At 48.7% G+C, this 16,380-nt stretch overlaps 1 protein-coding gene across 3 annotated transcripts in view; it reads right to left on the bottom strand.

Moving 5' to 3' along the window:
• The window catches only part of DISP3 (dispatched RND transporter family member 3), a 42,982-nt gene extending 28,982 nt beyond the window's left edge, over positions 1 to 14,000 (bottom strand). The window contains exons 1-2 of one of the 3 annotated variants that reach the window (XM_061347995.1): positions 13,806 to 14,000; positions 11,518 to 11,611 (exon numbers count right to left, since the gene is read on the bottom strand). In XM_061347995.1, coding sequence (XP_061203979.1) covers positions 11,518 to 11,520 — 3 coding nt within the window. In that variant the 5' untranslated portion in view covers positions 11,521 to 11,611; positions 13,806 to 14,000. Of the gene's footprint in view, positions 1 to 6,743; positions 6,978 to 11,517; positions 12,325 to 13,805 lie in introns of those variants that run through there. The other 2 variants (XM_061347994.1, XM_061347997.1) reach the window with 2 other exon arrangements.
• Positions 14,001 to 16,380: the final 2,380 nt, after the last annotated feature.

The raw sequence follows: 16,380 nt of genomic DNA, 5'->3' as shown, positions 1-16,380 counted from the left end.
GGCCTGTCCACCTTCCCATCTCAACTCAGCCATAAAAATTGGCTTGGAGATTAGACTTGGCGCATGAGTCGTTAGCTGGAGAGCAAGTGGGAGGGTGTGCGAGGGGAGAGGTGGCAGAGGAAATATGAAGAGAGAGGCTCTGGCCAGGTTTGATTCGCAAGCAGGAGCCAGGACTGCTTTGGGCTTCTCAGACACGTCTGAAAAGCCCCATTGGGCTCCAGTTCAAACCTGAGCTTTGAGACAAAGGGGCACAAAATCACAAAATGGGATATAGAAACTTTTATAAGAAGTTTTACGTAATGTTAAGTTTGATGGCTTTGTAACAGTAGCACTGGAAAATTACTGAGGTGCAGGATACATAGAGAAAAAAAAACAGAGTACAACTAGAGAACATACTAAGAATTCTCACAAGATAAATCGTTATAGTTGGCCTAGTTTTAAGAAAAACAGTCTAGAAGAACAGGACACAGGGATAAGGAGTATCTGGGAATGGCAGGTGTCCAGGATGGGCTACAGTTAAACTAACTGATAAGTAGGAGGATAGGAGGATTATTATGTCTCTGGTGCTAACGAACCAATTAAACTGGTATGAGCATCTACTGCGCGTGCTTCAAAGGCTGCCAGAAGTGATGAAGATTGTTGGAAGAAGTAACCGACCCTCAGAGACCACCACCACAATTCTGTACGCATGCGGGGAACTCTCTGGAAAATGATGTAATCCATACGTAGCCTCATGAATATGTATGTATGTCCAGTGACTATATAAGGGTGGCTTGTATAGCAGTAGGGGGACACACGTTAGGAGGATTTATCCCCCGTGTCTCCCGGCGCCGCAATAAAGAATACCTGCTTGTCAGCTTGAAAACTTTGTTGGCAAGTTTGTTCCTGGAGTTTTCTCCGAATCAGCTTGCAGCCCCATCTTCTTCAGGAATTCATTTTCCTTCTTAAAAGGAAGAACAAAAAGACAAACGATTCCATTCATGGCATCAAGTGTGCTGCGTGCTCTGCTGTACCCTAAGCAGTAGAAAGGATTAGGTCTTGTTTTGGGTTGGTTTTTTATCAAATTGTCTCTGCAGACCTTAATACAGCACTCAAAAGCAATTCATTCTCTGCTCCTGGGTGTAAAACAGAGCCAAGAAACAAGCCAACATATAGCAGCACATCCCCCTAGGAGTAAAAAGCACTTTGCATTTGTGCCTCATATCAGCTCCTATCAGAGACTGCATAAACCCTTTGCAAACACGTATCAGATCCAATTCCCTTCTTCCTCTAGGGAAATAGGTCGGATTACATGCAAGTTTACAAATGAATTAAGCAAGCTCCACATTCTAACTCCAGCTCTGCTGGAATTCAGCCATTACTTTTGCTGATTTTGACAGAAGCTAAATACAGACAACGCAAGTTACAACTAACGTGGGTTAGCTGCCCTGTGGGGAGCAGCAGTGGTACCCACAACTCCAGTTAGTGCAGTGGCACAAACTGGGTGTCCAGAAACTGAGGCATCCAAACCCCCGAGTCACCTTTGCTACAGCAACCTTCCAGACCTGCTCACAGTCAGAGCAACAACAGGACCCAACTCTTCCCAACCCTCTGCTTTGGTTACCAGATGCCCCGTGCTCAGTGTTAGGAAGTGTAAAGAACTGAATACCCAGCAGAGGCCTGCGATGCTAACCCGTGAATTTCCTTCTCTGCTATTGGTTTGCAAACACAGATCCTTTAAGAACACAGGAAGGCAGGAGGAAACATGGACCCTACAATATGTTTTTGTAAACAGGCTGTGAAAGAATGTGTTGAGCCAAATAATCCTGGGAATGAAAAGGCCAATTTAATGTAGGGCATTGTTATTATTTGTTAGATAGAAATCACCACATAGAGAGGAAGAAACACTCTGTGACTTGCTGGCCCAACATCAGCCAGCCAAGTGAGCTCAGAGTAAAACGAGATCTCCCAGAACCTTGCTCTGTGTTCAAGTCAAAGGCATCTCTGCTATGCAAAAAGATGGGAAGAAAATCTGTGGCAGCGTCAGACAGGATGCCCTGAAGTCCATACAAGCTTGCTCATGAGTCACCTTAGCAGGTGGATCCTGGGCTCACATTCCCAGGAATGAATCCGAAGTGACTTCACTGATGTGACTGCATTTACACAGCGAGATCCCAGCTGTGGCATCGGCCCCAGGAGCGATAGCACCCACACCATGAAGTCCAGGGAGCAGAATGATCCTCCCCCACAAAGCAGCAGCAGCAGTTTAAGAACCAGACAACTGCCAGTATGTCTCTCACCCCCTGCAAACACATTGGCTTCTCCCCCTGCTCCACTATTTATGTAACATGAACTGTCTTCTATTCAGGAGGAGCTGTTCCCTATTAACAGAGCTTGGCAAAGATCAGGAATTAACTGTGCCAACTTTCAAGCCTGCTGCCTTAAGGCAGATGGCAGGGAAAGTATCCCAGCCTTGTTCCCCAAACCTCTTCTCTCAGCAAGCAAAGATAACTCAACAGAGAGAAAAAGGACCAAGTATCTTCAAAGCTCTTATTCCAGGGCAGGAGACAGCTTATGTGTGGGGTGCTCTGCAATGGACCTACCTGTCTGCCACTGCGCTGCCAGGATCCACAGGGTGACAGCAAGGGCATAGGTTTCACTGAAGGTTTTATAGTTCCAGAGTTACAACAGGAAAGGAGATGCTCTGCCCCTCCAAGGCAATGGTGCTGCTCTCATCAAAACCTCAGCACTGCTCATGACTAGCACTGAGCTCTACCTTTATGGGAAGGCAAACCCCTGTGGAAGAACAGGGCTCCCACAGTTACTGCAGACCCACAGCATCAAACAAGAGCTGCTGCTGCTGCAGTGTGACAGGCAAGCGGGTTGTAAATAACAACCTACTGGGTGCTAGTTAACAGCTGTTGTCACCCAAGCCTGAAGCACATTGCCATCAATGGGACAATTTACAACCTCCCAGTTAAACCCGTGCTGAAGCATATTCTGGACTGGGGTCAATGGAAAGTGTTCTGCTGACCTCAGATCTGGATTAAGCACTTCACTCTTATGTTGGCTTCTCCATGTTCCTGAATTATTCATTAAGGACCAGACACTGCAATCCATACTCACACTGCGCTTAATCTGTCCTTTAAACTGATTTGCATTAGTCTGAATCACAGGCACCACAGCACCTTACTCTTTAACCAGTCTCACTGAATGCAGCAGAGCTATTCATGAAATCAGGTGCTCCTGTGCCAGAGGCAAGGAGGCAGGATCCAGCCCTTAGGAAAGACATCGGTAAGGGAAGACCTCAGGAAAACTCACCCTTGTAAAACTGCACCGAGATGAATGAACTCCAGTAAATCTGGGTGAAATCAATCATTTAAAGAGATAGGCTGTTCCGTGCTATCACAGGGGAGACATAAGGGAGTGCTAGAAACTAATATTTCATTGTTCAACTCCATCACAAGGTCTGGAAACACAGTCCCCTGCCCCTGGCCACGCATTCACAGAGCCCAATGGCAGCTTGCACACACACCTTGTGAGCACTGCTTTATCTCTCTGTATACAAACAGGGAGGCGTGTGGACAGGAGGAAGGCAAAGGACATGTTCTGCTCCTCCTGCCTGCCACAAAAGAACAGGAAGTAAATGGGATTGCTTGTCACCAAGGAGGTAACCAGTATCCACACTGGTAACTCCTTCCTCTGCCATCCTTGCAACTCCCAGTTACCCAACCCACAGACCACATTATTGGCTCTTACCTGAAACCCCCTGAGGCTGCTTCAACAGCAGAGCAACTCACACCACAGGAGAGCTGATCACAGAGCACCTTTCACCACTGAGCCCAATCTATAGGTGGTTGCTTTTAAACAGAGTGAATAAACCCCCCCCCCCCCAAGCCAATGAGGTAAGTGAAAGGTGAAATCTTGTGCACTATACTGAGAAATATAATGGGGTTTGAGGCTTGAGAACGAATTAATCTGTTCAGTTCTCACTTCTGTCAGTGCTTGGTAAGATTACAGGATTAAATCAACTCTATGATAAACGCTTCATACTGAAAAGAGTCTTGTCAGGGTTTACTGCCTGTTGGCACACACAGACCACGGCAGCATCACCCCGAGACCCTGGGACCCACAGCAGGACCTGCTCAAACTTCAGAAGTAGAAGTCACAACATATCCAGATTTCCCATACACCAGCAGGGTACGAACTCCTGTCCCTCCCCATTTCAGTCAAGCTTCCTTACTAAGCACTTGTACCCAACAGGCAAGTCTTTGTATAAGCAGCACTTGTGCCAGAGCACTGGCATCACAAGAGGATTTCATACGTGCTGTGGATTTCTGGGTGCAAAACGTTAACACTGTATGCATACCCTCCCCGAGTGCCACACTAAAATACACGCATCCCATCACGCTTGTGACACACAGTTACATACACATAGACACACACTAACCAGCTAACCCCCTGCACAATACAGCTTGTTACAAACACGTCTCATTAGCAGTTCTGAAACAACACAGAAGTGGTGAAAGAGCTCCTGTAATTTCACCACTTTTCCCTCTTGGCCTGGCAAAGGCATTGGTGATGTTTAATTCATTTTTCAAGCACAAGATTCAAGTAGCAGGGCTTGGGAGATGTTTGAGCACCCCGAAACTGCATCCTCCCCAAACACCTGAAAATTAGCAGAGACTTCACCAGTGTGGAATCCATCAGTTCTGTGCCCCCAGATTACACAGAGCCACTTGGATACTGTCACATGGACTGCCTATAAGTACCCTACTCCACTGTTGTGAAGAGGCAGCATGCACAACCAGGGTATCTGCCAACATAGCTCAGAACACCAGAATACAGCCAGGAGGTAAAACTGCACAGAGTGACTTCAGGTGATGGGTTTGTTTCCATGCCTGAGGATGAATTTGGCTCTGTCTGTTGCAGAAACTGAATCACGGCCTTCACCACAGTGGGTGACTGGAATGATGCTGATCTACTTCCCAAACACCAGTTCGGCTCTCACCTATTATACACTTACACATTGCTCAGGGCCATTTGCCCTTTAGCTTTTCCCTGTGTCCTGGTGAAAATGCTGAGGGCTGGTTTCCCCTTCAATCCATTTTTCTATTAGACAAGCATTCTGTAGTGCTTTCCCCATGGGAATACGGCAGGTATTTGCAGGGGCAGCAGGAAGAAAGGAGGAATGGATTATTTATCCTATGAAGCATTTCCATTCAATCTTTGTTGGTTTTCCCTCCACTAGCTCAGGCCTGCCTTATTCCAGGTTTACGGAATCAAACTATAAGGCTCCAAAGAGGTAAAGAGCTCAGCTTGATGAGCCTAACCTCTGAAGATGCATCCAGTGTGATAAAAGAAGTGTAGCTATTGAAACATCTCCCTTCAATACAGTTATTGTGTTGCTAGGTTTCCATCTAGACACACAGCCTAAAAGAGCAATCAAAGGAAGGCGATGCTGTGGATAATACCTTTATCAACACTCCACAAGAAGGAAAAACATTGTTCCCCAGCAAAGTTTTACAGGTGAGGATAGAAAGCTCATTTCAGATTTTCATGGGCAAACAGGTTTTAAAAACCTGAGCTTTTTTAGGGTAACAGATTTTACATGCACCAGCATGTGGCTTCTGTGTTTATTCTGTCGTTTGAACTGCACAAGTACTTCTTTTCCAATACACAAGCCCTCACCCCACTTTACTTGCGTCTTGCAGCCACAAAGAGGGCATGCATCAGCCTTGTTTTAAAGGGACTCATTCACTTGTGTATTACACTAAACCCAATAGCCTCAGCACATCTGTCAAAGCACTCTCCTAATAATCACATAAGCCAAGGCTGCTAAGCAGCACACTGCTGCACCCAGGTGCAACACAGAGGAGCAAAGTGTCACAGGAGGCAGCAGCAAGGTGCTACACACACCTATGAGGGACCTGCCACTGTCATCCCACTCCATCTGCCCCAAAAGGTTTCAGTTCTACTCAGCTCCCACCCTTCTCAAGTGCTTTCAAACACTGGCGCAGTGGAACCAGTGCTCATCAAACAGCAAAGCACATGAAAGAATCCCTTTTCTCCAGGACACAGGCTGTTTTGCTGGTATGTCTTTGGAGACCACCTGGAATAGCAAGGGCCCAGGACTGGGCTGAAGTCCAGACTGTTGCTAAGCAATGGAGTGCCCTTACTAAGTGACCCGGGTTTTTAGGCAGAAAAAGTTCATTTCCACCCCAGCCAGCATGACACAGGAAGGTTACCTCACATGTGCAAGGTACATGATTCTCTTTATACCCTCCAGACAAAGATCTGACACCAGAGATGAGGATCCTGCCTGACTGGACTACTAACATCCCGGAGCAATGAGACTTCTTCTGGCTCTTCAGCTCCCCAGGGCGGCAGGACAAGCCCCGGGAGGCTGGGGACCCAACTTTCCCCCAGAAGAGCCCCGCTGCAGGCACAGCTCCATCAGCTTATTATAGAGGCAGCCTCCCGGGAAACGCTCTCTCCTCCGTGCATATTCATGAACTCCCAGAGCTTCCAGGGAGAGTTGGCTGAACACAGAGCGGAGGGACCGAGCTGTTGTACCCGCAGCATCGAAAAACAAGGCGGGGGGGGTAAGCAGAGGGCTTAACAAAAGAAGTACCCACTGGAGCGGGGTGAAAGGAGCGATCGCAACCTGGGATCTCCTCCAACCACCGCCTCCAGCAGCGGGACCCGGAGCCCCACGGGCCCCTCCGCACCCCATACCGCGGGCAGCGCAGCGCATCACTCACCTCCGTCCGCAGCCGCGGGCTCGCCGCGATGCCGGGGCAGGGCAGGGCCGGGCCGGGTCCGCGATGCCGATGCCCGCCCAGCAGCGCCGCGCACTGGTCCCGGTCCCCGCAGTCTTCACCCGGCTCCACCGCCGTGAGCCGCCTCCTCTTCCTCCTCTGCCACCGCCTTTTAACGCCGCTCCGCCGCTGCCGACCGCAAGCCCGGCCCGCCGGCCCCCGGGGAAGGAAAGGAGGGGAGGGCTGACCGGTAACCCCCGCCGCTGTGCCTCGGAGCGGTGCCGAGCTCCGGCCGCTGCCCGGTCCCGGTGCCGCTGCCGCCCCGGCGGGCTGCGGGCGGCGCTGCGGCCGCGCTATAAACCCTGCCCCGTGCGCGGCCCCCGCCCGCGCCGGCGCTGGGGAACGGCTTCGGTACGGCAGCGCCGGGCCCGGCCCCCAGCGGAAGGGCGGCTGGGACCGGGGGTGTGGGGGGGACAATGCCCGGTGCGTGCTCTCACTGTGCTGCTCCTTATGGGAGCGGGCAGGAGCTGCGGGTGCAGCCGGGATTGCCCTGCCCGCCTTCAGGGAGCCTTTGGCTCACAGGGGGAGGCAGTTCCCGGTATAAGAAGCCCCGGAGTAGGGGCTGCGGGAATCCGGCCCTGCCAGGGTTGGCAGCACCATCACTCACCCTCCCCTCCGGAACCGGGCGGATCTCGGAACAGAAACTGCCAGAAAGTTTTGCAGCAGCTGCGTGCACCCCGTGCCAGGAGCCGGGGCTCTGGAAGGACTCATCTGGTTTCCTTGCTGGTGCTCTCACCGCTAGATTAACGCTCCATATGGGAGACACAGCTCCATGCATGCAGCGGCAGAGGTGTGCGGCAGCAAGCTCTGGATTAAGCCGAGTCATTAAATGGGAGGTGGCAAAGGCTTATTTACTAGGGTGGCAGAGAAAACATCTGTACATTCATGCTGGTCCGTTATGCAGCCAGGTATCTAACGATCTTGCGTTGGCTTTCAGGAGCCTAAGGAGTCCTATTTATGATAAAGACATCCCAGAGTACAGGGGCTTTGTGTTAGCAGAAGGTCTCTAATGACTATGCTGCATACAGCAGTCTTGCATTTATTTACTGTGTGCTCATCTGTGACTCACTCCGGTTTAGGAGGCAGGAAGAGAACAACATCCCCCCCACCCCTCCTTTGCCTATTTACTGGCGTGACTTGTTACGACAATGGGGACTCCTGTAAGCGCAGGTTTATGTCAGTAAATTGCAGAGCTACCTGATGGGAAGGACTTTTATTCAGGCCACATTACAGAGGTGACCTGAGCGTGTTTTGTGCAGTATTCTCACTTATGAGTGTCGATGGTGTCTAGGAAGAATACCCCTCACCCCCTGTTTTGGATAGATTTGGCCAGTCAGCAAGAAATAGAGAGCAGTGCAGTAAACCCAGCCCATCACCTCAGTCTGGGCAGGCAGGCAGCGGTGTCAGAGGCATCATGCCCTTTCTAATGCATCACCCAAAGTGCACAGGAAGCCAGGCAGACAAAGCCAGACCATCATCTTCCTTGTGGGGCTCTAAGGAATGCAAATTTAATGAGGCTCCCGAAGTAAAATTGCTGTGTGTGTTTGTGCCAGTGAGGGAGGTTTCCGCAGGGACGGTGGTGGTGAAGGGGGAAACAATTTGGTTGAAAGCTGCAAGTGTTCAGTAAACAGCAAAATGGCTTTTCCCAACTTGGCCGGTGGTGCGAGCAGAGCCCACGCTGATGTGAGGAGCAGCAGCGCTCAATCCATCACAGAGCAGAGGCCAGCAACCTCCGGGGAGTTCCCCTTCAGCACTGCAATGAGCACTCACACATAACAGGATTCTCCTCGGCAGCGTTCCCGATAGCCCTCCGGGCACAGACAGGCCTGGGTGAGCCCCCCTCGACCCCCTTGCTCCCCTCTTCACACAAGCACACTGTGCTCCAAGCCCTGCGGTGCTCACCCGGCCAGGCAGACACAAAGTGATGCTGACACACGCACCAGCCGTGTCCATCTCCTCTCCACAGGCACAAGTACATCAGCTTGACAGCTGTAGCTTCTAAGACTTGTACATGGTTTTCTGACAGCGTAAACACACACAACACCTTCCTTCATCATACACACACCTCGGAGCTATACTAGCCCTTAATCGCACTAGAAGTTTCTCTGCTGTGTTGCACCTAAAGCATATACAGTAAAAATACACCTTTTCCTGTCAATACAGAGACACTCTGCCACATTCACCTGCTAAATGTCACTCCATGAACATACAGGGGTCTGTACAGTGCTCAGAAAGCCCTGTAATAGAATAGCTCACCTGGATGGGAGGGTTGACAGTCCTGCTCTATGGATATTTCTGTGATTTCAGTCTCTTTTTGTTCTGCATTAGAAAGAAATAAAAGATTTCAAGTAATTTGGGGATGATGCACAGTGGAAATCTTCATACCTGGCTTAACATTTCCTTCCATGGCCCTCTGTGTTCAGAGAGCATGAGCCTCTGCCTGCCATCATTCCCCTCCCTCGGGCTTCACAGAAGTGTTCAACAAAGCAGGATGTGTTGCCAAAATGAATAAATAGTTCATGACTAGTTTTGATCAGCAACACTGAACATGTTTTCCTCAGACACAGGTCACAACTGCACACATAAGAAGCACTATCATGCACATAAATACAAACTGTATCAAACTGTACCCATGTTACTTGCATCTATCCATACACACAGGTTTCAGTGCTATATTGCAGACTCTACCAGCAATGCAAATGTGCCCACAAAGCATCAGCATTATCTGTGGCTGTTATTAACCCCACACGTGCACAAACAGCACACAGACAGAGGTGCTGCACGCTGCTGTTGTCCTTGTTAACCATGCAGGTACACAAACACATGTGTGACACCAAGAGCCATTAGCACTGTACTGCAGTCTTCGTTAGCAAGCAGCTTGTTTGCAGATGCCTGGCCACATGCGTACAGGCTCCCAGTCACAAGCAGGAAAAGGATTGCTACTGCACCGAGAGCCATTCCTGGCTAAATGATGCCTTTTGGAGTTGGGAAGCTGTAGGAAAACATCTTCCCCTTTATTCATGCTCTCTAACCTCACAGCCTCAGCATGACTGCCTTCAGCACCAAAATCAGGCACCAGCGGCCATTCCCCTTGCTTATATTTATGGTCCCTCTTTGAAATTCTGACTGCTTATCTATGCAGAATAAAACTACCCAAGCAATCTTTCCTGTTCAGGTGCTCATTACTAAAGCATTAAATAATGCCAGGCAGGTTCTCTTAGGCCTTGTAAATTTGATCTGGGGGACTTTCAGCTTCCACAAGGTCTATTACTGCCTGATTGCCTGAAAGGCTTTCACGTTTGTACCAGCCACACAGCAGCGAGGGCTGGGTAACAACTGAGCACTGGACTTCTATTAAACACCACTGCTGGCTTGGGAGACAGGCTGGGGAAGGTGAAATGCACATGAGTGCATGCAGAGCCTGCCACTGTGTCCTTGGAGTGCATACGAGGCTGCCACTGGTAGTGTAAATGACTGGTCTAGTGTGAAGTGTCCCTGTCCATGGCAGGGGGTTGGAACTAAATCTTAAGGTCCTTTCCAACCCAAACCATTCTCTGATTCTCTGATTCTCTGTGTGTGCTTGGCTGCTGGAGAAAAGCGTCTGGATTGAAGGATGAAACTGTGCATGAGTGAGTGCAAGGTTGTGGGTGCATGAATAAAGAGTGGGACTGATCTTAGTGACACAGATGTCACTACAGAGTAGGTGCTTAGGAGTTAATGGGGTTTATGGTGACACAGCTGAGCGCAAAATCTGGCCCAAGTTCACAGCTTTCCTATTTGAGCAGCTTTCTCCAAGTGCTTGCTGTTAACCAGGGCTCAAAGCAAGGCTGTTTGAATACACCAGTGAGCTTAATAAAGTGGAGAGAAAATAATGGAGAAACACAGGGAGAAAGGGAAAAGCCCCCAAAGCCAGTGAGGTTCTGTGTCATCCAATGTCACCTGAGTGTCCCAGGGGAATCTGGTACATCCAGCACCCCTCAGCTCCATGGGACAATCCCTAAAGGATGCTGAGCTGCAGATAAAGCATATTTTCAGAGGGAAAAAAAATGGGAGTGGGGAGAAAATGCTCTGTTTAGAAACTTCCGTCAGCCTTTTTGAAGTTGTGCTCTTTGTTTCCTACTGTCTTCCTGTCAGAGAACTCATACCCTTTCTCTTCATTTTTTCCTAATCCAAACATCCTCCTTGATGGAACATCAAGGAAAGGGATATTTCCTCTCTGCCCACAAAACTAACAAAACCACATCACCAGCTATTCCTATATGCTTTGTATTTATAAACCTCAGCCCTGACCTGATCAAGTGGAATAGCTTCTAGTTCCCACCGACTCAGACCTGAATTCAAGCTGCCAGCCTATTGTTTCTTCCTCAGGCAACACCAGTACTCAAAACTTAACCGTTAAACATTTCCCAGACCCATAAACACTCACTTCCCCAAAGAGCACAGAGGTGAAGGTGTGCAGCAGCCAGCCCCTCTTTTATCAGATAACATTGCTCATCTATTTCACGAGAGCCAGATGGCACCATCTGAACAGCAGAGAGCCTGGGAGCCTTCAGCCACACCAGCGAAAGGGAAGCATGACCCTACCCTGCAGAGCAGCTCTGGCTCAGGCTCGGGATGCATCCTCAGTCCCATGCAGTGGGCACAGGGCAGCATGGGAGGGGGAAGCTGTTTTGGATGCAAGCAGCAGTGTAAATTTGCAGGTGGAAACCCAACTCACCATTGCTGACAGGTAAGGTCTTACACTTCTGAGGAGGAGGAAGTTTCCCCAGTCTGGAAGCTCTCTGGTAAAGGGAGACCCATGTGCAGACTGCCTGAGAAAAAGAAACAGATGTGAAGAGAGACAGAGCATATTCTAAACCCCTGCTGTGTGGGGGTCCTTCTCCTTGCAATTAAGTGAAGCTTATGGTTCTGTGGAAGTTGTTTGTTCAAAAGGCCTTTGCTGCACTGTTTAACAGCTTCACCAGCATTCCCCAAAGGCTTTCAGACTGCATTAGTATCCCACAGCTCACATCCTAACCAAACAAGCCTCCTCACCCTGACGTCTCCATGCTGTATGTATGGAGTGTAGGAGTTTTAGGGCTGCCATTGCCTCCTGTGATTGCCTTTCCACGGGAGGCTTGAAGCCCAAGGATATCATGAATATTCATGACATAAACATTAGCAATAAGTCATGTGCAATGTGGACAAAAATATATCTTAGGCAAAAGAACTGGGAGAGAGCTGAGAGAGAATCTTCACTCCTGAGCTCTGGGAACTACTGAACAGCATTTTCCTGTGCTGTAACGGGTGGTTTTAAAATGCAAATCACTCTTGGGTTTGAGAGACATTGTGGAAAAAAACCCAGACAGACCCATGCAGCAAAGCTTTATTGTATTGTAATGAATGTGGGATTTGCAGAGCTGCTTTGTGCCACTGAATGCACAGTGGATGCAGGCCAGGGACTCGAGAAGCCCTGAGGCTTGTCCGCAGCTAGCTCTGCCTTGCTATGTGACTTTGCACAAGACATCCTTTCCTCTGTTTCAGAGCTCTCATCACAGGACACTCAGTGGAGGGGACAGAGATGAGGCTATTCTGTGCCTCCTGGTGGGGTTATACATTATGGGCCACTCTGAAGTGAAGGTCAGCAGAAGAAATGTGCCCGCTGTGTCCTTGCAGGGACCAATGAGCTGGGATAGTGCTGCTCTGTTCTTAATGGTCATCCTCTGGCAAAGCCTGCTCAACCTTTCCTATTCCTATTCCTATTCCTACTCCCTATTCCTATTCCTGTTCCCTAGTTCATCTATGGCTTTATGTCTCCCTTGCATTTTTCTATAGAGCTGGACCCCTCCTTGAGCCCCAGAATCTGCAGAAATCCCTCTGAAATTCAACTCTTTCACATCATGGGCCACTCTGAAGTGAAGGTCAGCAGAAGGAATGTGCCCACTGTGTCCCTGCAGGGACCAATGAGCTGGGATAGTGCTGCTCTGTTCTTAATGGTCATTCCTCTGGCAAAGCCTGCTCAACCTTTCCTATTCCTATTCCTATTCCTATTCCTATTCCTATTCCTATTCCTATTCCTATTCCTATTCCTATTCCTTCTTACTCCCTATTCCTATTCCTGTTCCCTAGTTCATCTATGGCTTTATGTCTCCCTTGAATTTTTCTATAGAGCTGGACCCCTCCTTGAGCCCCAGAATCTGCAGAAACCCCTCTGAAATTCAACTCTTTCACATCCACCTGCAGAGCATCTCATACCATTTTACCTGCCCTCTAGTTGAAGAGCTGTCCCTGAATGGACTCTACCACACAGATGATAGTAGCAGTTGAACATGGCAGGGGGGACATAATAAGTGAACTTTTGCTGTAGATAGATTTTCTTCACATTATTAAAGGTATAAACACAATAACAGTCTATAAAGAGGGGGATGGTCTGAGGCACATCACAGCCCAGAGGACCCCTCTGTTCCTGGCTCTCCAGGATCCACTCTGAGATCTCGAATAGGTCACTCCAGTTATCTCTACCTTGGCTTTCCTCTAGCCTTCTGCTCCCTTCTGTGCAGCCTGGTGCTGGGAGGGCTTTAGGGTGCCATATATTTGTCCACTATTGCCTCTTCTTACCAGCTGCCTCCACCACACTCTGAGCCCAGTGTTAGTGAACCTGGAAGGTTAAACTGGTGATTTCTGAACTTGGCTCTTCAGTGCTGTGCTCTGCCACCCGCAGCCTGCACATACCTCCTCCCAGCTCGCCTGCAATGCTTCCTCCCACTGAAGGAAGGCTGCTGAATCTGGCATTTAGAGGCTAAGTTCACTCCACAAGGTCACATCGAAGAGGCCAAAAATCACAGTCAGCTGGCACCAGCCTTCACTTATTACTCATCAGAGAGGATATTAACTGTTAAAGCAGAGGCAAAAAGTGCTATATTCCATTACCGGTCCCCTGAGCCACCCCAACACCACAGAGAGAGCTGTTAACTGAGCTCTTCAACTCCATTTTCCCTGACAGAAATGCCCCAGCAGCTGCCTGACCTTCATGTAGCAGAAGTCTCCAGTCCTCTTGTGTGTCACAGACAGCAATCATCCAGAGCCTTCTGTGTCCTGATGCATTTCAGAAATCATCTTTCTGATGAAGGCAAGATCCCAAAGGAGGAATACACCACAAGGAGAAGCAGTCGCAGTGGGGAAAAGTCAGGGCATTCCAATAATGAAAAGCCAAGATGTTCAAACCCTCATGCCAGAAGGCCAGTTTTCAAGTCTGTGTTTCATAGAGTTACAGAATCCCAGGCTGGTTTGGGTTGAAGGGACCTTAAAGCTCACCCAGTTCCAGCCCCCTGCCACAGGCAGGGACCCCTTCCACTGGAGCAGCTTGCTCCAAGCCCCTGTGTCCAACCTGGCCTTGAGCACTACCAGGGATGGGGCAGCCACAGCTTCTCTGGGCAACTCAAAGCATCAGACCCGAAGCTCCCACTGTGTGTAACAGAATTTGTGAGTGCTCAAAGCTTTTCAGACCTGGCCATTTGTTTTTAAGTACATAAATGGGAATAAAGATGTCAAAAAATGCTCTACTGTACCAGCAGAATGTCAGCTCTTCACTGGAAGCACAAATCTGTAAGAGGCACTGTCTGGAACCAATATATATTAGTTTAAGCTGAAATATTTGGGGTTGCAGATAGCTCTTTTTGGAGCAATAAAAATAAAATACTCTTAAGCAAAGCAACCTTTCTTACTCCTTCCCCATCAGTGGGGACATTCAGAAGGTTTTGCCTATTGGTGTTGGCAGTAAAAAGGAATCAAGTGGGAGAAATGCCTGCTCCAGGAAACCAGGACATAATAAGAATCAGGGAAAAAGGAGGACAAGAAATCATAGAATCACAGAATGGTTTGGGTTGGAAAGGGCCTTAGGATCATCCAGTTCCAACCCCCTGCCACAGGCAGGGATACTTCAACACTAGACCATGGTGCCCAAGCCTGGCCTTGAACACTGCTAGGGATGGAGCATTTACAGCTTCTTTGGGCAACTATCAAACTAACCCATTCACACACTGAAACAAATGTGCATAGCCACTACCCCTTCAGAAACACCAGGAATCTTCAGCTGCTGGAGAACCAGGAGGATTTGGAGAAATTATGGTTGGAAAATCACCAGAATGCAAAAAAATCCTGAAAACCAGAAAATTCCTAGGAAGGTTCTAGGTCAGAAATTCCTGGCAAGCAAAAGGATTTCTCCAAACCAAACCTCCCTCTCCTGATGTAAATCACTGAGAACAATATGTGGGAAATGTTCCAGTGGGCACGTAACAAATGCAGGGCACATTCCAGCCTGATGATTAATGGGAGAAAAGTTGTCATTCAAATTCCCCACATTTATATCAGGTATTTTTCCTGTTAATGTTACCACTGTGTGGAAAAAATTAACTGTGGGAAGGAAACAGGGACCAAATTCATAGCTGCCATAAATCAGTCCTGTTCTATTCTGATCTCAAAAGCTTGGCCAGTTCCTAGCAATGGAGCATATGACTCATTACCTGTCTATTCAAACATGCAATAGCAGAGAGGTCTATATGGTATCCACTTGGCAAATAAATCTTTTGTCCCCCCTCTAAATAGCACACAGTTATCTCAGCAACAGCTATATTTTGGGAAGCTAAGCATCTAAGTGTGCCTTTCATCTCTGGGTCTTTCCACCTAGCCAAGAAAAGCATCCTGCCTTAGATGATGAAACAGAATAGGAGCTTGTGCTGTTTTCATACCCCAAGCAATCGGAGTGCAGTTGAAATCCTCCACCTATTCTCAGTGAAGCTTTGTATTTTGCTTTGTGCAGATGTTTCCACCCAAACAGCAGCCTGCTTGAACTACTGATGTGGAGAAAGGCTGTTCTATCCTGTGGGTGAGGCAGCTAATGGCTGGTCTGGTTCTTTCTGAGAGCAAGGAAAGGGGACGCTGTGTGTGTCCGAGCACTGCAGTGCAGGCAGGCAGATGTGCATTGCCTTTTGCCAAAGAGGATGGCTTCAGGCTCTGACAGGCTCTGCCCCAACTCTGCTCTGTTGGGGTGGTTCCACATCATTCACCATATATACACCATACATACCACTGTCAGTGGGTTTGTGTCCATATGGAAGGCTGCGAACTGCAGCCATGGCCGTGTGGGGACAGATCCAGCTGTGCTGGCTCCGGGGTGGAAGTGATGACCTCAGTTTAGCTGAGAACTAGAACCATCCCTGCAAAAGAGCCCCTGCTCTCTAGGAATGCAGAATATCCCTTGGGAGACGGGGCTGATGAAGTACCTTTTGCAGCTGCTTCTGGTGGCATGCCCCTGTTTACCAACACAGTGTTATTAGGATAAAGTGAGAAGCTTAACCAGGGAAGCAGGCAGACAAGACACAACCATAGGAGCAAGCTAAACTGTACATAAACCCAGACTGGCAGACTGGTAAAATAGGTAAGAAACAGACCACATAAAAGACAGGAAGATGGAGAGAGGGATTTAGAGCTGAACTTAATACCTGTGTGATTTATTTGCATTAAGCTCGAACAGTGTGTATGGCTTAGGTGTTAACTTGTTTATTTTGCTTCCCAGACTGCCTCCGGTGCTGCTGTTTGGCTG

The sequence above is a fragment of the Neopsephotus bourkii genome, unplaced genomic scaffold (assembly GCF_033783945.1).
Source record: "Neopsephotus bourkii isolate Nb327-2 ecotype Australia unplaced genomic scaffold, CSIRO-AGI_Nbou_v1 NB_333, whole genome shotgun sequence".
NCBI lineage: Eukaryota > Metazoa > Chordata > Aves > Psittaciformes > Psittacidae > Neopsephotus > Neopsephotus bourkii.
Note: the sequence above shows the minus strand (reverse complement) of the source record. Positions and strands in the feature narration are given on the sequence as shown.